We start from the raw sequence: 22884 nt of genomic DNA on the forward strand, positions 1-22884 counted from the left end.
ATTTGTCTGTCACGACCAGCTCTGAATGATACTGCTGTGTCAGAGGAGCACAATATGGGGCAAGTAGATACCATGTTCTCTGACGTTTTTTTAAAAATATTGGTTATAGCTGTTTTTTGTTTTTTTTTTAATTTCGTGGTACCAAAGTGTTTTATTCCTCGCGGTCTGTCTCAGAAAACGCCACCTTTCCTCCTACTTCTTTTGTCCTTTATCCGCCACTCTCCTCCTCCATCTGTGATCTGAGCAGGATAAAAGAAAACTCTCGCTGTTTTTTAGTTCAAATCAAAGACAGATGCAAAGCAGCTGTTTATTAAGTTGTGGTATTTTCACCTGGATCTTATGTCGTGTCCCAAACTGAAAACTGTTGTTAGGATTAAGACTTGAAATAGCTGATTTTGATTATGTATTTGGAAAAATTTAGAGGAAATGTAAATAAGTTTCTGATTATGCGCTTTATATCTTTATTTAAAGGGATAGTTCACCCAAAATTCAAATTGCACTCATTATCTACTCACCCTCATGTCGACTACATACGAGCAGCATGGAGGTATTTGGATGTTTTTTGGTGTGTCTTTTTGTTACGAAGAAAAGTGGTATCCATTTGCAACCGTTATATTGACATGCACTGCTACGCCGAGACCCCCTGTAACTCAGAGAAGCCACGGATAACTCTGAAACTTCTCCCAGCCCTTAGTCGACATGAGGGTGAGTAGATAATGAGTGCAATTTGAATTTTGGGTGAACTATCCCTTTAAAGAATTTAAAACTTGGTTAAACTGAAGTCGACATTTTTTCTCCATGTAAAATAAATACCGTCACACTGTTAAAACCTGTAAATAATGAGCCGTAGATAAAAAGCCACAGTGGTGATAATGATTTTGTGTCTTCCTCTGGCCTGACCTCATCATCAAGATGACTTAGTTTTCCTTCCCTCTAAGAAAAGAAAGTGGGACTTGATTCACAGTTGCAGAGTCATAAACTGGGACAGGCGTTCTCACCGGACATCCGGCGATGAGGTCACTGGCCCTGAGGTCCTCGCCGTGCCGCTGGGCGTGTCTGAGGGTGGAGAGGGCGGAGTCGGAGGCGGGGTTCAACCCTCCCAGCTCCTCCAGGGCCTCGCAGTACTGCTCCAGCCGCTGAGTGGGGGCCTGGAGGCAGTGAGGGAAGGACAGGGGGGAGAGGGGGGAGGCTGCCGGGAGTTTGGACTGTGGGAAGACAAAAATAATAGAAACACCTGTTGGTAAAGTCCAAAAGCATCACAAACTTCAGGCTCCAAAATTACCCTAAAATTACAGTACCACACATTGCAACATAAAAGGCAGTTGTGGCAAGATTTATTAAGCATCATGTATTGCACAAATAGGGAAACATTTAAAGGAAAGACTTCAAATGTCTCAAGTTCAACATCAGACACACAATGAAGGTGCAGTGACCAGAAACCCAGAAGTGTTTATGCATTTTTTACTCATTTTCTTAATGTGTATTGTAGAAAAAAAAGAGAAATCATCATTATTATATATTAGAAATTACATTATTTACCCAAAAATAACCATTAGTTTGATATTTTACATTTAAATCAAACTCAGACTTCCACAAACCTGTGACTTCATATGATTTACAAATGTTATTATCTCTCATTTAGTTCAAGTATGATGACACAATGTTTGTTTTTTGTTTTTTTTAATTTAACCTTTATTTAACCAGGCAAAAATCATTAAGAACAAGTTCTTATTTGCAATGATGGCCTGACAAAAAGCACAAACTTCTTGAAGGGAGGGGGAGAGAGGGCTGTGAAAAAAAAAGTTTGTTTTAATCTATTTCAGATCTATTTTTGTTTTTTCCATTAAATCTTAAATTGAAAAAAAGAACCAAAAACTTCATTTTTACAGTGTAAAAATTGTGCGGGAGCGGTGTAGTGCTGCTGCTCCTGTGCTTGTCGCCGTGACGATCGATCATCGCCACCACCTCAGCTGAGTGTGATCACCGGCGTCATTTAGCCGGAGCACCAGCTTTGCATTCATCACCATCATGATAACCATAAACCATAAACCCAGCCTGCAGCCGTAACCCACAGTGAGCTCAAGCTGTTTTTAAAGCCGCTCTCTGCTGCTGCACCGTGAGCCCACACCGCCCCCCGGTGGCCGCACCTCAGAACTGCTCCTCAGCTGGGTGACACCTCCTTGCACAAAGTCCTCTCAGTAATCTCACGATGCTGTCGATTATATTAGTTTTAGTTAATTGTAGCTTACAAGCTCAAATTACTCTCTCTATAATCCGGCTTTAATTGGCTTTTCTAGTATATATTAAACATATAATTAGCTTTACTGCACACAGCTCATTTTTAATTGCTGCCACTGTTGAGTAAAGCAACTTTAATTGGTTTGTGCTTGTGATGTGTGTGTGTTTTTTCTTTTTTACTCATAATGACGATCTCACACTGTGGTTTAACAGATTCTCTGAAAAAGACAATAACCAAATCTAATTTTTTACCACCATGGGTTTAATATTACGTGTATGGATTGAGGAATGTGCGACCACCAATGGGAACAATGGGATCTTTTCTCTAATTGAAATGATGTTGTTTTTTTATGACACTTAAGGAAAAAACTGGTTAAACTGCAGCTGATGTTTTGGAGACTGAGAGGCTTAAAGTTCCTCTCCAGACATATTTTTCAATCATTCCTTACAAATCCTCTGCTATGATTAATATTTAGTTGAACGTAGTTTTCCCACATGGCGTATGAATCCCCTTCTGAACTTGTTTTTTTTATTTTTATGAGACTGTCACTGATTTACTGCAGCTCTAAGGTTGAAAACACACAGCCATGTTGTTTCAGGTCTTTTAATTAATGATGAATCTCACCTTAAAGAAGTCGGTGGCCTGTGTGACCAGAGGAGAGTCCAGTTCTGGTTTGGCTCTGATGTAGTGGGAATACTGCAGAAACTGCTCCCGCTGTGTGGAGAACAAACACAAACCCCTTGTCATTGATGTTTTTACATAGAAAAAAATCTATATTTTTAATCCATATGTCTTTTATTTCTGTCTTATTTCCCTCCTGTTGCTGTGCCTTGTTAAAAGTTCAAGTCAAAGCCACAATAATCTGACTGGTGCCAAAATCCTCTCATGCACAGGAAGAGATGCATCTTTTTTTTTTCTTTGAAGAAAAGACATATTTAGATTTATTCTTAGATTCTGTTTTCTTGCTCATAAGTAAATGCAAAAACTTTAACTTCATTCATTATTTGTCAGATTCAGATCAATTCAGAATTTTCTTCTTCTTAATAAAGCACAATTAACTCCCTAATGAAGTTAAAATTGTGTCACAGGAAATGGCCTTTCAAAGTAAAACTACATGAGTCTTATTTTTGCTGAATTGTAACAGGAGCATCTGAGGATATACCTGATATACCAAGTACATGTTAGTACAAATATATATGTGTATTCCTTTATTATTCCTTTTATCTCTCAAATATTGATAGATTAACATCCTCAGGTCAATAAAAATAAGGAATAATCTGAGAATGGAAAAACAAGTCGCATCAAATCAGAAGCAAGAAATCCTATCATTCAAAGATCAGTATGTAATAACTCTTGTGTTTTGCTTTACTTTCAGCCTGTAGAGCCAGACTCACGTATTTGCTGAAGCAGTCCTGTTGCAACAAGCTCTGCACGAGAGCGCCCTCCATGGAGGGGAGAAGGTTCTGCGAGTGGAAGGAGCTGAGGCTGGCCCATCTGGGGAAGAGAGCGTCGGCCTTCCCCCTGATGGAGGCCGGCGTGTCGGAGAGCTCCAGCAGAGGCAGGTACGTCTCCTCCACGCCTCTGAGCACGGCCACGTACTGCCGCTCCGAGCTCAGCATCCTGCACCACAGCAGGTAGAGCTTACTGAGAAGGGAAGAAGAGGGGAGGGAAAAAAACAAAACAGAAAACAAACAGGATGAGTGCGTTTGTTTGAACACAAACGTAGGAGTGGAGATATCAGAAAGGGATGGACAGAGATCAAACAGTAAGCGATGATAAAAATGATTTAAGATTGCACGCTGGCTGATAAAATCGCTCTAAAACCGACTTCAGTTGTTGCTTAAATTATCCATAAAAGGATGAATCACGTCTCCCTTTCATCTCAGCTTGGCCTCCTCCTACTGATAATGTCGCTCTTGTTTTGTAGATCTGAGCCGAGTCAGACGCTGTAAAAAGAGAAAGGAAGGAGAAAAAGAAGTAAACAAACGACACAAAAAACAAACCTCTGAGCCGTTGAGCCGCCTCTGTCCGTGCCCGTCTCCCTCTCCGTCCTCCCCAGCAGCACGTGTTGCCGCGGCGACCCCGTGTGGTCCACCACCTCCTTGCTGCTGACCTCCACTCCTCGGATCAACACCCCTCCACCTCCTCCTCCTCCTCCTCCTCCTCCTCCTCCAGCAGTGCCCCATCCAGGGATGGCTGCAGCCATGCTGGTGGTGATAACGGGGTCGGCCAACGCCCGCCTCCCCAGCCACGACATGGGGGAGTTGCGGCTCGCCCCGCCCACCGGGGACTCGGCGGGCTTCGGGGTGGCGGCGCCTCTGCGGGGGGCCAGGAGGGCCTGCAGGTCGAAGCTGGGGTGGCGCTTCCTGGGAGGCTTGGGAGGCAGCGGGGCCTCGGTGGGCTGGAAGGAGGCAGACGTGAACATGACATTAGAAACAATGAGGTTTGACTAATATTAGACATTCTTCATTCATAGTCCTGAGGGAGATATCGGACCCTCCACCGTCTCCACCCGTCTGCTGCCCGGCGGTTAATATTTCACATCATACTCATTCATATTTTTTTTCAAAAGCGCTGGGGGAACAAACCTGAACCAAAAAAGAGCAGCCTCGATCCATTATTAATTAAAAAATACTGATAACGGCAACTTGTATGATCATTTCAAAAATCCTCCTCTCCTTATAAGCGATTTTATTCCTTTTTGAAGTTGCGCAAAAACAAATCAAAACTGGAATTAATTTTCTTTCTTTTAATCATTTTATACCGAACCAAAAGATCCATATTTCTACTTTGAAATATTCATGGACATGGATACGTATCATGTTCAGTTAGAAAAACAGATGCGTCTCTTTGCGAAGGCCAGAGTAAATTTCTTCTGAGCGTCGTCAATATTGATATAATATTCTTTATGTTATGTCATTTTATATCACATGTGGTGCAAGATGTATATTGTGAAAGTCAATAGAGAAACTGCTGAGGACAAAAATAGGAGCAGACAGGAATGTAAATCTTAACATTGTTTAAAATATCATTCAATATCTGATACGACTATGAAGTATTCCCCTTAAATTCAATACATTGTACAGATCAACAATATAAAACAGTAATTTTTTAATTGTAGTGTGGTAATGTGAGTGGAATCAAGGACGTTTGAGATGTCGACCGGACGCACAAGAGGTTATTTGTTGTGTTTTGTTTTCAGGTTACCAAGACAGTGTTTTTAAAAACTCAGCAACCCTCCTGAGGGAAATTTCCCCATGGCGGTTTAAAAAACTTGATCCTAAATTTGAAGACAAACAAACAAACAAACAAACAAACAATTAAACAGTTGTGCTAACCTGAAGGCGTTCAAATTATTAGACTAATTAATTTCAGATCACGACCAGAGTGAATAACAATTGAGGTACAATGTTGTTGATTGTAAAGCTACACTTTCTCCTTCCTATCGGTGTGTGGTTGAAGAAACAGAAAAGAACGTTAAATCATAACAAAAATCACAATAGATTATATTTATCTGTAGAGCTATTCTGTGTGTGACAATTTTATTTTATTTTATCTTATTCTATTTTATTTATTATTGTTATTATTTTACGTGGGTATGTATGTTTGTGTGCGTGTTTATCTTTTCTGTATGTATGTGTATGCAGCGAGGTTCACCTGCATCTCATTGTGCAACTTGTGAGGCATATGTCAATGTGCTTTGTATGTTCTTATTGGAAATTAATAAAAACATTGTTCAAAAAAAAAAGTCCACTCACGCTCTTCTTTGCAGGGTTCAAGAGGTTCTGCAGGAACTTCCCACCTCCAGCTCCTCCTGCTCCTCCTCCTCCGCCCGCTCCCTCCTTTTTATTCCCTTTCTCCTCTCCTATCTTCAGCGTGGAGCAGGTTTGCGGCCTGAACAGCGATGCCAGGGATCCCCAGGACTGCATCCCGCCCTCGCCTCCTCCAGCTCCCAGCCCCCAGTCGCCCTCCCCCTCCGGTCCCATCAGGTCCCACAGGCTGCTCGCCGAGGGCATCTTGGGCCTCCCCTGCCCCTGATTCTGGCTCCTGTCGGACTGTAGGAAGCGGGGTTTGACCTGCGCCACGGTCCTCTGGTAGCGCTCTACGGTCTGCGTCCAGAGGTCCAGGAGCGCCCCGCCGCCGAGCTCTATCGCTAAGGACCGGGCGTCCTGGAAACGTGACGGGGGGATGGGAGGGAGGGAGGCAAGAGGGCAAGTGGAAGACGAGGAGGAGGTGGAGGAAACTGCATCACACCACTGGGTGGCCTGCAGAGAGAGGAAAGGTGACTCGTACTTGCCCTTTAGGAAGATTTTCAACCACCAGTGTGCATGCGCTCATCGCTTCCTGTGTGTTTAACAGATGTCTTCCTGTCGCTGCATGCCCTACCTCAGTCAGCGTGGACAGCAGCCTCTGTGTGTTGTCCAGCGTGGTCCAGCAGTCGGACAGACAGTGGGACATGTCTCTCAGCTTCTCCCTCACTGGAGGAAGTCGGATCTGGACTTGGCTCAGGCCTGCCCAGTCCAGCTCGCACCAGCCCTCCAGCTCATTGAGCACTGACAGAGTCTCACTGTGCAGCTCCTAAAGGATTCAGGAAGATCCTCTGTCAAGTCTTTGCCCCGGCAAAAAAAAAAAACCCTCAAGTGTTTATTGTGGAGGCTGCACAAGATAAACTAGGGGAATTCATGACTGGATTAATGGTAACTCGCCAGCATCCAGAAGAATGACACAAATATAGTACTGCACCACAGTGAGCTCCAAAATCTGTTTACATTTTTAACTTTTACTGATAACATGTGTGGCTTACAGGTCCTGCAAAGGCTAATAGGTAGATTCAAAGTCTTTGAGTGGTTTTTAACAGGAACCAAGGAATTTCTCCCCTGATCTTTGTGGGTCACTCAGACCGGCCCAGCTTGACAGCAGCTGTGGCTGACAAAAACAGGGCTGGGAGGTTGGAGCATGATTATTGTTGGGTTTTTTTATTCGAGAGTCAGAAAGTCAAAAATCACTTTGAAAGAAACCAGGGAAAATGAATCTAAAGAAACTCTATGACATACTGCACTAATTCACAGATAGTTAGCATAGCAGCTTGTAGCCTGCAGCTGTTAGCATAGTGGATACTGGCTAGCACAACTGTTATACAGTAGCAGCTAGTAGCCTATAGCAGCTACCACAGCTCTCTAGCAGTGCCATTTCATTTTTGTCCTGTTACCAAAATGATTCTTAAGCCAACATTGCTACACAGCAGCCACTTTAGCCGTAAATGGTAATAATTGTTGCAACAGGACTGCTTCCGCAATGGTAATTATTACTAAGAAGGATACGTGCACAAAAGTGTAGCTAAGAAGACTTATCGTGTCAGTAAAGTGACGCAATAATATCTGTATCTACCTACAATTTAGTTATAGCTGACATGTTAGCATGCTAACATTAGAGAAAGAATTTGTTGTTTTGCCATGTCATTAAAACCTTTATGTTTGCAAGTTTCATGAAATTATATAATCTTTAAAATTCTTATTCTGATGGCATAGGTTTTTTGCTATTTTAAAGGTTTTGCTTTTTAAAACTTTCATCTTGTGTTGATTTTGGCGACCCCTGTGGACAGAAGTGGTAGTGTTTTGCCAGCATGATACTGCATAAAGTGCCATGAAGTGCCATAAATCGTTTTGTCCGGTGGACTGACCCAACCACTGCCTCCCGAAGGTATCGAGTTACAATATTAAGAAATAGCTTATCTTTCCACCCATGGCCTCATTTGCTGTTGTAGGTCACACAGAGACATCAACAGAAATGAGAGACTTTTGCATCAGTTAAAAGTTATTTTTAGTTGATTTAACATGACCAAGGAGTCAACTGGTCTCCATGTCTTGATTGTTCTTGATCTTAACTAAACACAACATAAACATTATAGCCTACTAATTTTGTCATGATACAGTAGCCTAGTCAATTCTGGGAGTTTTTAACTGATAGCCTACTCTTGCGAGAAACGAGTGACACATAGGCCACTCACATTTGCTGTTTCCCTGAAGGTCTTGAACTTCTGTTGCTTGAGGGAGAGTCTGCTGAGGGACAGAGGAGGGTCCTTGTAATCATCCAGCTGTGACTGGACTTGCTCAATCTCCTTATCACACTGTGAAATAAAGCCACAGAGGGAGAGAGGAGGGTGAGTACACGGCAGACACACCGAGTCACGAGGTTAAGGGAGTATATATGAAGCAAGAAATAGAAATTTAAATATATAAGGTCATGTGATCATCTCTTTCCCTCCTCACTCCTCACCTTTTCCAGTCTGTGCACCAGCCCCGCCAGTCGTCCCAGAGCTTCCAGGTCGCGACCTCTCTGGTTGGACTCTCGGACAAGCTTATGGAGGGCGTCATCCACGCTGTCGTAGAGTTTGGAGGTCGCGGCGAGAGCGGCCCTGACATTACGAAACAAAACAAAAGAAAGCCAGAATTTACCAGGCTGTCACCGAAGAACGAGGGAGAAATGTTCCTTTTTGTTTGATTTATTTTTTAAATTCAAGATGTCAGACAGATCACTGCTAGGAAAGATGTGATTATGGAAAAAAACAAAAACTCCTGTAGACCAACTGTCAGGCTAAAGGAATCAAATCAGCACTGAGCCTGTGCTTGTCTTTGGCCTCATTCTTGTACAGACTGAGCCAAAACTCATTACTGGAGAGGAACAGCTACAAATACATCAGTCTTCAGATCATCTTTAAGCTGCAGTCGGGCGCAAACAAACAAGCTACATCGCTCTGTCCTCTGTTTGATGTTCATCTTTTTTGCTTTCCTTTTTTTTTTCTGGCTAAAAACAAACAACTTTGTTTTCATGATGAGGAATATTTTTAACCTATAGCTCCATCTTGACAAAATAATCCTTCAATCAAACACAAAAGGCTTTTGTGCGCAGAGAGAGAGAGGACCTGCACATCCCTCCCCTGCCCCCTGGAGACCACGCTGCTTGTGCACGGCGGTTTTCGGCATATTTGCCTAATTACTTGTTGTTCTGTTCGTCATGGCTTCATCATATCTAAAATAGTCCGACTTCAATCGGCCTGTGTGTAATGTACATCCAAGCAGTCTGCAGTCTCATTAGCATCAGAACAAAAAAAGAAAAACCCTATGATTAACCAAGCTGCTATAAATAATGATTGTAGAGTTCTGAAAATTATCACACAACTTCTTCCACTTCTTTTCATTACATTGATGAGTTCATTACGTGGAGATGCATTCACTGGATGTAGTAATTTACAGTGTCATACTTAAAGTATAATAATATATCATATATATATATATATATATAAGTATAAATAAAGTTACTTTAGTGGTAATAATAATAATATTCTTTGTATTGTATAAAAATGTATTCTGTTACCTGCAGTCTGGAGATTTTTGCGCTAGCCCCGACACACTATTGTTCAACCCCGCCAGCCAGGCCCCGCCCCTTTGCTGCAGCTCAGTTAAGCGTTGGTCGGCCAGGACGCTCGCCATGAGCTGCCTGTGTTTGTCGATGCTCAGAGGTACCGCCTGAAGAACACCAACATAGTTATTATGTTTCCATAGAGGCCGTTGTGTGGCAACAAGTGTCAAAAAGAAGTTTGCACTTTGCTTCCACAAACGAGACACATCACATTTTGACTCATCACATCAGTGTAAAAACAAAAAAACACACAAAAAAACAGTAGAGGACCTTGATGTTGTCTGGCATGGGCTCGGTGTCCATAGACTGCAGTGCTTCTCCCAGCAGTGAGAGGGCGCTCTCACAACGCTCAGTCAGACTCTCCAGGCTCTGAAAGGGACAAAAAAGTAGAAGTGAAATTAATGATTTAAGATTAGTGTCCTAAGTATTCAATCAAAGCAGACACAGAGAGGTCACAGAAAGTACAGGGGACAGGAAAATAGTCTAATCTGTTTGGATAAAGCAACATAAACTGTCTGGGAAAACCCATTAAGAGTCTTTAAATTTCTTTTTTTTCTTCCTTCCTCAGTATCAATCTCTAAAATCACCGAGACGCTGACACCCCCCTCCAGTCAAGCGCTCCTTCCTCTCAAAAATTTGCTTTCTCACACTCTAAGTTCACTTTTAATGTAATGTTTGAAGTAAACTGGTCAAACATCAGGTTTTTTTTTTTAAATATATACTGTATATACATGAACACAGTGCGGTCTCCTCCTTCCTCCCACCCTCCCTAAAATAACAAGAACTAAAACAGAGAAATGAAACAGATGGCAGATTTTCACACACAGCCTCACACTGGTCTAAATTCTCCAGCTCTGATATTTTAGATTTAACACCCCACTTGTAAGTTACGTGTTCATGCAGGTCTCAGGCTGCAACAACTACGCTGTGAGATGAGGGATTGGCTTGGACGTGATTCACGCAAATAAAATAAATCTGGTTAATTTAGCAAAAGCGCGGCTATCGGCCGATCTTAAACGCCTCCGGTGATCGTTTCCTGCTGCTCAGTTTCCCCGAGACTTGAAGTGAGTAAATCTCCACCATGAAAATGAACAAAAATAACTATATGGGGTGTAGAAATTTACGATGGGAATGGGGGAAGATGAAACAGTAGACGCTCACTAGTCTGAAGGCCAGCCAGTCTGAGTGACAGTGGGTGAAGTCTCCATCCATGTCTATGGGCAGCTGCTGCTTGTCTACGTACTGCTGCAGGACCCCTGTCCCTCGCACCGTGTGGATCTGGAAATTACAGACAGGAAATTACACAATGGGGGAAAAAAATAAGTAGAGATAATAGAAAATTAGGCAAAAAAAAACAAGATATGAGGAGATTGTGCTGTAGCCTTGAGAATATAGACTCTTATCTGCTTTAACATGAGCCCGTGTCTATGTTTATAATAGACTTAATATAGCTGATAATATTTGCACTCATGGCTACAGAGAGACACTTCCTCCTTTCTACTGAGAGTCTTACATATTGTTTTTAGTTTCTTGAACAGAAAAGGCTGAGGAAGCAAAAAGAGTTGCCACCAAACAACAAAATAGGCGGAGGAATTTTTTTTTCTAACAGTGTTAACATCTTTTGGGTGGGATTTCCCTTTGACATGCGAGGTTTTAACGCTGCCAGGTTCAAATACAAACCACATGGTGGGATGGTTTTTCTCATGTGTGTGTTAGTGTGTGTGAGAGAGACACATCTTCACTGCTAAATGCAAAGCAATGAGCTGAATTGCTGGTAAAAATAAAATTGGAGCTATTTGCAAACTCTTGATGAGCCAAATCAGGCTTATTTTAGATTTCATGCACAAAGTGAAAGTGCATGAGCATCTGATACTCATCAGGTTTTAACAGGCGACATTAAACAAATCAAATTTCCTCTTGAGCGCATGTGCATTTCATATATGAATAGTTACTTTTGCTAATGTTTTCTCTCACACTTTATCAGAGTGGTTTTGATATGCTTTGAAAAGTTTAATGTGGGTTTTATTGATTTAGGCTTGACAACAGATTTAAAAAGAAAAAAAAGCTAAACCAAAAATAAATGTTCAAAGTTTCACTCCGTGCGTGTGTTGGTCTGTTCAATTGTAAACATGTGACTTGTATGAGGTCACCTCTGCTCCTTCTAGATTATGAGAAAGGGACTCCTGCTGCTCCTCCACCAAAACCAGAACAGATCCAAGACCGCCAGGAACCAGCACCTGGCACACACACACACACGCAAGCACATGTGTTTGAGCTACTTGATCACATCTGCAGGATAATTAAAGCACAGGGGTAAACATTTAGCACATGTTTTTGTTTTTGTTTTGTTTTTTTCTCACCTGGAAGGCTTTAAGCGCAGAGAGGCAGAGAGTGGAGGGCGGAGAGCGTCTGCTGTCCATTAACACCGTGAGACCTTTTTCTTTGGCTGCAGGCCTGATGAGGGCGGATGGAGAGAGGAGATGGGTGTGGGATTAAAACAGGAGCAGTAGTTATTATAACAAACAGGAGTTTGTGACACCTGCAATTTAATTAACGAAGATGATTGATGCCCATCGTGACTCTCTCCTAACCCCACCTTATGTGGTATGTGACACAATCAGCAAAAAGCAAGTCAAATGTGATTGTGAAGCACTTTCTGCTTGAACAAGTTTGCAAATAAGTGGTTTAACAAGAAACAAATGACTCAACATCAGGGGAGAGAGGCTAATCTTAAATTTTAAGATATACAGGTTTTGATGAACAGAGGGTGAATCAGAGCCAAGAGGGATTTTATGGTTTGAAAGTGGGTAATGTGCGCAGTAAGGTCTGCTAAATTTAAAAGCCTTGATGCTGTGATGATACATGCAGACCTATCCTACAGGGACGACTAAAATAAACCACCGAAATGTATCTCTGAATCACTTTTTCTGATTAGAGGAGGGATGAAGAGGAAGGCAGCATTACCGAGTGATGCTGTGGTAGCAGGCCAGCACCCGGGCCATCTCCTCCTCGCTGAAACCCTCCTCCTCTGATCCGTCCGTTACCATGACAACCAGAGCACGCCCCAGCCGGTCCACGGTACCTGTGGGGGAACCAGAAGCGCCAGAATAAGCATTAAGTGCGGAGGGCCATGACGAACATGAGGCCGATCCATTGATTTGGCTTGTTATTGTCTTCCACTTTTGGGCAAATAAAAAGCATAAAGTTCCGCTGAAAAGAGCTCTTAGCAGTTCCTGTTTGCAATAAAAACAAGGATATACAGGCAAAAAGTAAAAGACTCCTTTTTTAAAGGGAGGAAGATTCCCGATGTGGTGATTTTGAGACAAAATCAGATGGGTTAGGGTGCTTTTTATTTAGGTTTTCAGATTTTACTGCTCTATGGTGCAATATTCTTTTCAGTGAACCGCTTCAAGCCAAACATATAGAGCAGTGTTTTTCAACCTTTGGGTCGGGACCCCACGTGGGGTCGCCTGGAATTCAAATGGGGTCGCCTGAAATTGATAAAAAATTACTGATAAACATTTTTTTTTAACAAATTATTATTATTATTTTTTAAATTATGGTTAAAGACACCACACACAGTCTTAAACAACTGTATTCTTTACTTTCACTTTCTCAAATATAAATCAAATAAAATGCAGCATATAAAAATATCTGAGCTGGCACATCTTGAATGACAGGTCGCCAGAAATTTGTAAATTTGAAATTTTGAACCACTGATTTAGAGTCTTTTATTTGTCCAATTAAATCCAAAGCAACTCTGAACTTCAGACTGCGACTCCGGTGGGTCAAACCCGCAACCTTTGAATTTCTTGATATGCCTAGAAGTCCAACGCGCTGTCCATTGCGCCACGGAGCCACTTCCTCTGACGGCCATGACTCTGCTCACTGGTATGATCAGAAACACAAAAGGTCTGGAAGAAACTTGCCTGTTAACTGCAGTTTCCCTGACTGGAGAAGTTCTGTGTCCAACTCTCTGAGCAGGGGAGGTTCTTTAGATGTGACACCATTGGCCAGTTGGTCAGGACAAGTCTCTCCTGGCCCCGCCTCCTCATTAGAGTGGTTAAATAAGGATGTACCCGATTGGCCATTACAGACCGGTAAAGGTTCAGCTTCTGTCTCTGTTGAGAGTTACAAAGGTTAGAGAAAACATTCAAGGGTGATATTTTGAGATCTGTTAGAAGCTTTTACGATTTCTCCGGACCTGTGCTGCTTCCTTTCGACGCGTCCTCGGTGCTCGCTGCAGTCGTGGTCGGAGCTCCATCAGGTTGGTCAGCCTGTTCTGTCGGTTCAGACTTGTTCTCCTCTGTGATGGGCGGCTTTGTTGAGGTGGAGCAGGTGGTGGGACTTTGTTGAGGAGCTTTACCTTGGGGCTTCCGCTGGTGTGCACGACCGCCAGACCTAGCCCTCCCTTTGGCCCCCTTTCCCTTCCTTTTCCTCCTAAAGACAAAGCACAGGAAGGTCTTAATGAGGTAGCACAGAGAGTTAATAATGACTCTGTTTGTACATCATGTTCCTCAGAACGTGCTCGGGAGGTGTTTTTGGTATCATCCACCTCGCCTCTATGTGTGTCAGTGTTAGGACAATCAATACCTTGTGCACAGAAGTTGCACCTAAGTGCTTCCCGAAAGGTTACGGATCTGTACTTCAGTATGGAGGTGTGAAAGAAGAAAACAAATAGGATGAAAGAGATTAGTGTATCAGAAGGAATGAACCTCTACCTTGGTGCTCTGAACCCTGCAGTTTTGACTTCCTTCCCTCTGGGACACATTCTGTCCTCCGTCTTTCCGTCATCCTTTTCCTCTGCCGGCTTTGGGCTGGACGAACTCTTTATTTTAGACCTGCTGTTAGTAACGTCTTCACTTTCCAAAACTCCAGCGAAAGGTCTCTCTGGTGCTTCTGATGTTGGGGTGGTGGCATCACTGTCTCCGCTCAGTGGTTTATCAGTATCCTCAAAAACCGAGTCGGAATGAGACCCGTGATCCGAGTGGCCCTCTACAACGTGTCCGACTTTGTGGTTCGTCAAGGTGTGGATTTCATTTGTGACTGAACTGTCTCCGCTCTCTGAGTCTTTACCTCTGTGTTCGTCTCTGCATGGCTGCTTGAGGCCATTGCTATCTCTCTCCCTGCCCACGCCCGGCCTCCTCTCTTTGAATGGGCCGTCAAAATAAAGCTGGCGGCCTTCAAGGCCCTCAGAGTCTCTGCTTGTTTTATCTCCCTCATCAGAGTCATGGACAGAAGAGGAATAAGACCTCCTCCCCCTGGCCGGTTCTGGTACAGGCCGGGGTGGTAACTGGTCACCCTTAGCGGCCACAACGTCTCCTCTGGCACCAAGAACGGCCCGAAAGCTTCCGGACCTCTCCATTCTCCCATATCCCCAAGCTTTTCCCTTGCGGAGTTTGATGGCTTTACCTCTCCGGCACAGGGGCAACGTCTTGGTCTTACAGATCCCATGCATCTCCAGGTACCTTTGCCTTGGGTCCACCCCTCCGTCCGGACCCCCCCTGGGCTCCAACAGCTCCACATAGTCCCCGTCGAGCTGAGGGTGCCTCACCGTCCGCCCAAGCCCGTCTTCGCTGCGTCTTCGCCGTGGCAGTCCGGACCCGGAGTCCAGACCATCCGGCCGTAAATCTTCGTCTTCCTCCTCATCCCAGGACCAGGAGTCCAGCTCTCCAGAGGATGAACCGCCCCAGCCTCCGAGGCTGCTGCCCCCCTCGCTGGGCAGGCGGTTGGATATGGAGCCCTCGTGGTTGGACATCAGGCCCAGCTCCTCGGAAGGGTCGTGGATGAATTTTGGGTAGACAACCTCCTTCCACGGGAGTCGCACCACACCATCACAAGTGCTGACCAGGCAGGTGTCCAGCCCTCCTCCAACTGTGGTGGAATGAGAAGGTACAAAGCTTTCGTGAAACTCATATATGTACTAAGAGGCCAACATCAATTCTGTTGAAAAACATTTAAATTTTGAGGCCTTTTTTTTAGCTTAGTTGTTGGGTTCTTCTCACCACTGACCGCCCGCTGACAACCATATTTCTCTTTCCTCTATTTTGTCCCTCCACGTGCCATCCCTTAGTCATAGACTGGTCTCTTCTCGCCACACATCTGTTTCCCTTCTCCCTGTTCTGACTGCAGTTTTCTTCACAGTCATTACTCACTGCCAAATGTGAATGGAGGTTTTTCTTTTAACTCAACCTAATTCTGACTTAAACCCGAGAAAAACCTCATTCTAACCCCTAATTCACAATACCAAATAATTCATTATCAGAAATTTAAACCTGTTTTAGAAGTCGTTGTCCACTTTTTCTCATACAGGACATCCTCTCCTTACCTTCTCTCTTGTGGCCCCGTTCTTTGTTGACACTGTGCAGCCACTCAGTGGTGAACACAAGGGGGTGCTGGGACTCGGGCACCAAGATTTCCTGAACAGTGCGCCCCCCAGGGGCCAGACATTTCAGGGCCAGTCTGGGACAGCGTGTAGAGAAGGGCACCACCTGCAGGTAGAAGTCATTACTACGCAGGAGCCTCCAGTCCAGGGTGGAGAGCTGGACGACCACCTTCTCGCCAAGGCACAGAGGCCAGCCGGAGTGAAGGAACAGGCAACCCAGGTACTGAGACTGAGACAAGAGGAGACACAGAGGAGGACAGTTTGTTACATGTCTTGGTAAGTAGTGCACTCACAACCTTTAAGAAATCTCACCTTTTGAGTTCACTCAAAACTAGATGCCAGATGCTCATGCATGATCTTTCTCTCCCACTCACAAAGCCCAGCCCACAGGAACCAACTGGAAACTCCCTGCACGGTTGTGTTAGGCTTTGGCTACTCAGATGAGCTGAATTTCTAGAACTAATACCACGCCAGTCCACACTATTCAGAAGCTCCACGGGCGTAAAGCCAGCGCCACATACAAATGTCAGACATGTGACTCACACGGTGCAAAAAACGCTTAGCTGGCATGACAGAGCGAGAAGACTCTAGATAGCTGCAGAGAGCATCAGCGTGAGTCAAGTCGGGAACATGCAGACGACCGGCTCTTCACAACAAGCCAGGCCGCTGTCAAAACAACAGTCCAGTGTTTCATCGGTGAGGAAAAAGACAGTGAACAACGGGGCTCTAAAGATAGAAAATCCCTCCACAAATTATAGAAGCGTTTACTCAGGAACTCTGTGAATTCAGGTGAAGGAGAGAAGGCCCCGAGTGGGATCCCACGCACCATTAATCAACTCTTCTAATTAGGAAAAAAACCCCCACCTTAATCCAAACACTATTCCCACCTTAATCAATGCTGTGCCAGATTTATATCCCGTCTCTCGCTGTCTGAGGTATAAAACCCATCCAGAACCTCTCTCTGCTGTTCCCAGTCACATCTAATCGACTGACACGGGGCTGCTCCCCTCCCCCCTCCCTCCGTGCCCTTCAGACTCACGAGACGTGATCAAATTATATTCCTCACTCGACCTCTCCTCCATCTTCCCTTTTCTACCTCTCTGCCCTTTATTCAATTTCTTCTCTTTAAACCTCCTTCCTGTCTGTTTCTTTTTTTTCCCCCCACTCCTCTCTCTTTCCAGAAAGCCAACTTTCTGATATCTCTCAGGCTGGATAGGGCACGTGTGACTTTTTTTCGTCCCTTAAAAAGTTTTTTGTCTGTTTAGCGTCAGCCCACATTCTGTAACTCTCTATGTCCTCCTCCCGGCCCTCCTCCCTCTGCCCACTTCTCCTTCAATGCACCCCAGTGTTTGCTCCCACCTCCCCGACCTCCCATTTCTGCTAAATTCCTCAATCAGTCCACTATAATCCACAACCTTCCAACATCTTCCCTTCCTCTTCTTCTTCTTTTTTTTTTTTTCCTCGGACACGTGCGCGTGCATGCGGGCGCAGTGAATGAAAGCCATGTTCATTCTCTCCCTCAACTCCCACTGCTTTCTCTGCTACTCGCTCTTTCTGTCTTTCTTTCTTTCGCTCTCTCTCTCTCTTGCAGCAGCAGCACACTCACATATGGAAGGAATTATTGTCATGACTCACAGTCTCAACTCCCGTCCCAGGCAGCTCCACTCAGCGACAATGAAAACACAGTTTGCTCACAATGCCTGTGCATGTGAGTGTGTGTGTGTGCAAGTCTAGGAAAACTGTAGAGGGTAATATGAGAAAGTTCCTGGCCTCAAAGCTTAGTGCTAAACAGTGTGCATTGTTTATCTTTTGGTGAGCGTGTGTGTCCTGGAAAGGAAACTTCAAGGATAAACCTCCGTTTCTCATTTTTTCTGTTGCTCGTGAGGTAGAAAGTTCCCGGGAGTGACGAGAGGACACAAGTCCCCTGTTGTGCATTTCTTGGTTTCACTGCGCTTCATTCATCTTAATGTCTGCTCAGAGACCCCCTCTTTACCTCTGAGGAGAATCTCAGATTTCACCAGCACTTTCTCTGGTTGGCTCCAGCGTATGAGCCGAGCCGACCCTCCACAGTGCGGTTAGTCGCTGGTAAAAGGGTCACGCATGTGTCACATTTTTGCACGCCTTGAACTTTCTCTTTATCTTGGAGTCTTCCTTTACCGTCCAGCAGCACACCTTCCAAAAAAAAGCTAACAGCTGACAGGTTCCTCATGATGTACTTACCGTCTTATCAATCAGATTATACCTGCTTCTGATTCAACAGCTATGTTGTGTGTTCTCGGCCAAGGTGTGTTGTGTGTTTGCAGTGTGGAACTCACACAGGCGTGCTGCTGCAGTTTGTGCAGGAGGTGCTTGGCGGGAACAAAGTAGTCCAGCAGGTAGCGAAGACTGTCATGTTGATAGGTCGACTCCAGGACCGAGAAGACCTGGACATAAAATTTAAAAAAAAATTTAAAAAATACAACACTTAAGTGAATCCGACTGGGCGGAAACATCAGCTTTAATGAATTAAGAGCAGCTTCTTCTTTAAACTAGAGCTGGGAGCCTCGGCTGAGTGTATCCAATGGGCTCTGAAAGAGTTTCAATTGCTCAAGAGTGGAAGAATTTCCTCAGCCCAGACGGCATGTAATCAGAAATTAAAACAAGAAAATCACCATGACAGGGCTGCTGCATTTATCCATTTTTTTTTAAAATTCTTGTCTTGTCATCGAGCAGCTATTTCCATAGTAACAAAAACTAAATTTGATTGGAAGCTACACAGCAACTTGGAACTACGCAATTACCAAATCCCCCATAAGCGAGTCTACTGGCTTTTAGGGAAATTAAGCTAAAAGCACTTTAAAAAACAAATATGACTTTGGCGCTCAGAGTTCCCACAATGCAGCTGTTTTTTTTTGTTTTTTTTAAACAATAAATGTTATGACTGAAAAGCAGAAGTGGTGTGTAGCTCTCGGTGAAGTACGCCATGTCGGGCCGCTGGTTAGAGGAAGAGGGTTTCACTTTAACTGACCAGCTGGATGCATTCTGTTTGTGTTGGCCAATAGCAACAGTTTATATTTGGGGGGGAGGGGGTTTATCCGCACATAGCATCGCCTTCCCCATGTCGCCCTACATCCACTTATCATTTAATTGAATCTGCATTATTTATAACCCCCCCTCCTTCTCTTCTTCCTCCTCCTCCTCTTCTTCTTCCCCCTCCCCACCCCTGTTTATTTACATGAGCTGGGATGGAAGGCGTGTGTTATTGGGGTCTACCTGGGAGAGGAGGGGTGGTGCCGTGCTCTCGAATGGAGGATAGAGCGACGAGAGCGCCCCCTGCACACAGTCCTCCATGGCCTCCGAACCCTGTAACACACACACACATACACATACACAGAGAGGGTCAGAAAGGGTTAATCCATAACCGGACACTGAATCAACTTGAATGTCTGTGTTTGTGTTTAACAGCCGGCATGTCTCGCTTTTTTCTTTTTTTTCTGAGACAAATATACACACACATACTCCACTTTCAGCTTCCTGTTGTATGGTCTGGGGAGTGTCAAACATTTCCTCCAAGACCCATAAGTGTAAGAACCCCCAGAACAAAAGGGTCGAGAAACCGCTGCAGCATGTTCACTCCCACACACACACACACACACAAACACACACTATACATACATTCACAGCTGTATGCACATTAACACACATCATAACACTTGGCTGGTCCGTGAGGTGGAGGGTGACAGAGCAGAGCACGCAACAAACCGTACAGTGTTTATTTTTCTGCCCTGACAGTTTCCGTGGCAACCTGCAACTTTTTTTCTCCCCTCTCCCCCCCTCTCTCTCTTTCTTTCTTTTCCAACTTCTCTCTTGTGCTCTCCCTCCCTTTTACATTTCCTCTCCAACCTCCCATCTGCTCCTCTGCCTCTTTTTCCTCAGCCCCAACACCACCTCCCACCTCCTCCACCTCCCACCAAACCCACTCACCCACTCTCTCTCTCTTTTTTTTTTGTTTTACCCCTCATCTCCAACTATTTTTTTTTCTAAGCCAACCTTCTTTATATCACCTCCATCCGACTCTCTGAATGTCATCTGACAACAATTACGCCGGGATTCTCTTCAACAGACGGCATATTGTGCTGACTAACTACAATAACCGAGGGGATGGATAGAAAGCCATGGGAGAAAAACCAGAACGGGAGAACAGAGTGTACGGAAAAAGAGAAGAGCGGCGAGCGAGAGAGGGAGCCAGGAGGGAATGAGCTGGTGGTGGTATTGCAGGGTTTTTTTATTATGGAAGATGACCCAGGTCCAGCAGTGTTTGAAAGTTATTTTTTGGGTTTTGCTTTTGTGTATAGAGCGGGGTCGGGGGTTAGCCACAGAGGAGGACAGAATGAGTATCAACAACAAGAAAGCATCTGAGACCAACTGAAGTTTTCCTGTGACTAACAACTTACGTAACTTGGTGTGAAATGCTCTGACCAAACAAAATTCAACAAATCAGGCTCAAACAAATGTCAGGGCTTGTTTCTTGGTGCATGTCCGGGGGAAAAAAAAGAAAAAAATAAGGTGGAGAAAAATGGAAATTTATTTGCACAAGAGAGCTAGTGGTTGCAGGGTGGAACAGAGAAAAAGAGGCCGATCACAAGGGGACAGAAAACTAATGAGGAGACGGTTGAAGGCAAAGCAGTACAGTGCGGAAGAGTCGCGTCAGATCTGGAGACCTGGTCGTGCACAGGAGATGTTCAGTTATGTTTCCTACCAGCTCGTTTGGCTGCAGAGCGGATTTTTCAACCGTGACCTCAGCCCTTTAGCAAAGTGGCAACGGGCTCAAATTCACGCAGCTTTAATTTTCCGTAGTAACAGAAGATTTTTGGACGGGACTGATACACAAACGACGACGCTTCCACGAATGCTGCTGAATGCAGCTCAAAGGTCACGTTGGCTTTCAGCAAAACATGGCCACTAAGTCACAGAGTATCCACACATAAAGCACCTATCCCAAAGGAAATAACCCACCCAGCCCACCATTTGTATTAAAACGACCTGAAGCTGGGCCTCTTGGTTGGCACATAAACTCTATGGTTGGCACATACAAGTTTCCAGGTAATTTTGCACTTTAAAACTCATTAAGTTGAAACAAGGCAGAAAAAAAGCAATGGTGCAAAAAATAAAACTTGATTGACACAACTAGATTAAATAATATTTTCCTACATTTAAATTAAGCTCTGATAAACTGAGAGAGGTTTCCTGAAAAGCACATGCGACAAGAAAATAACACAAAGAGTTACAGCAGGCTAACCCTCTACTATCGTACCATATTAAACTTGCAGAATAAATACTTTAACATATGTGCCACATCCTCTTCACTGTTTTAACTATAACATAGTTAAATAAGTTCTAATGAAGTCTGTGTTAGGAGGACGACGCATACATCATTTATAGAAGGGGAGGTGTCGTAGACGATGGTAAACAGCAGTCTGTCAGGGAGCATGTTGTAATAGGTGTAGTGGTCGTAAAGCAGCCCTCTGGCTCACTGACTGAACATATTGAGTCTAGTAAAAGCTCAGCAGGGTGGAGGGGGCGGGTGGGGGTTCAGGGGGTAGCAATGTGAGCCAGCAGGAACTTCCTCCTGGAGTAGAGGCCTTTTTTTCGGAGAAAAAAAAAGCATCCCACAGGACTTGAGTTACTTCAACACGACATGAAGTTAAAGTGGAGATGGGAAAGTGTCCACTCACCTGACAGTGGACGCTTTCTGATGTGGTCATTAGATTGACTGTAAATGCCAGTATACTGGATATAACAGTGGTTCTCAAAGTGGGGTCCGGGGACCCTTAGGGGTCCTTGAGGCAGTTCAAGGGGCTCCCCAACTTTTTCTCAGAATTTGATTGTGACCACATTTTCCCCCCCGAAATTTCTCCAAAATTTCTTGAAATTTAATGCCATTGGCAGTAATTTGAACATACATTGACTAAAAAAAGTGATGTTATTCAGTCTCAGAACAAATATTTGTGTATTTCTGGTGTTTGTTTGAAAATTCTGCCCAATGGCGGATCCATGGTCAAATATGTGTCAGTTTAGGGGTCCTTGATGAAACCACATAATACACAGTGTGTGCTGGGTTAGCGTCCACGCCTCCAACAGTCTGAATGGGAACAACTCTTAACCCTTTGGATGAAATATTATGCAGCCAGAGAGGCAGCCACAGCACAGTGAACAATGCGCCACTCATAGAGCTTCATTACTCAAGTGTTGGTACAAACAGGCCTCTCAGGTTTGGAGAGCGCACTCTGCAAACCAGCCGGCTATAGCTAAACCTCACTGTAGCTAAACTCAGTGACAGGCTAGCTAGCCTGCAACAATATTTAGCTTGGATGTGTCATGCACAATTGTATGGCACCAGCTCCCCCCTTCCTCCTCCTCATTTTTACTCAACATTGAATCTCTCTTGTGTTGTGTTTGCATGCCTGTGAACACACAACCTCCAACAGGATACACCACTGCTAACATCCAAAGAAAGGAATTTCAGTCTGGAAGTGCGATCACTTGAACACACTGGGAATGATGGTTAGAGAGAGAGAGAGAGAGAGAGAGAAGAGTGATGCTGCTTTTCCACCAAACCACAAAATCCCCTGTAAAAATGTGAACATTATTTATTTTCCAGTAAAACCGACTGAATGTTTTTAGCAACGCAGTGATGCCATATGTGCCGGTTAAGGGTCAAAATGATTCACATACTCCTGCTCCTGTCTCTAACCTGTAGCTTATGGTTCCAGTGCATCGAAGCAATTAGTCCTTCATGATCACAGGCTGATGCATAGCCTACACATGAAACAAAACGGCCCTAATGAAATTTGTAAATTGG

General features: G+C 44.2%; 1 protein-coding gene across 1 annotated transcript in view; it reads right to left on the reverse strand.

Annotated features, from left to right (window-relative positions):
* Positions 1-22884, reverse strand: part of arhgef40 (Rho guanine nucleotide exchange factor (GEF) 40) — a 39906-nt gene that overhangs the window by 11248 nt on the left and 5774 nt on the right. Inside the window, exons 2-21 of the mRNA XM_085760257.1 lie at positions 19296-19385; positions 18359-18466; positions 15987-16272; positions 14380-15532; positions 13863-14098; positions 13588-13779; positions 12623-12740; positions 12019-12112; positions 11809-11895; positions 10820-10936; positions 9929-10027; positions 9614-9765; positions 8516-8654; positions 8247-8366; positions 6626-6817; positions 5998-6504; positions 4243-4640; positions 3634-3883; positions 2864-2953; positions 999-1205 (exon numbers count right to left, since the gene is read on the reverse strand). Of these exons, the coding sequence (XP_085616383.1) occupies positions 999-1205; positions 2864-2953; positions 3634-3883; positions 4243-4640; positions 5998-6504; positions 6626-6817; positions 8247-8366; positions 8516-8654; positions 9614-9765; positions 9929-10027; positions 10820-10936; positions 11809-11895; positions 12019-12112; positions 12623-12740; positions 13588-13779; positions 13863-14098; positions 14380-15532; positions 15987-16272; positions 18359-18466; positions 19296-19385 (4635 nt within the window). The remainder of the gene's footprint in view (positions 1-998; positions 1206-2863; positions 2954-3633; positions 3884-4242; positions 4641-5997; positions 6505-6625; positions 6818-8246; positions 8367-8515; positions 8655-9613; positions 9766-9928; positions 10028-10819; positions 10937-11808; positions 11896-12018; positions 12113-12622; positions 12741-13587; positions 13780-13862; positions 14099-14379; positions 15533-15986; positions 16273-18358; positions 18467-19295; positions 19386-22884) is intronic.

The sequence above is a fragment of the Trachurus japonicus genome, chromosome 18 (genome assembly GCF_045865225.1).
Source record: "Trachurus japonicus isolate A0001 chromosome 18, Traja_1.0".
Classification (NCBI taxonomy): Eukaryota; Metazoa; Chordata; class Actinopteri; order Carangiformes; family Carangidae; genus Trachurus; species Trachurus japonicus.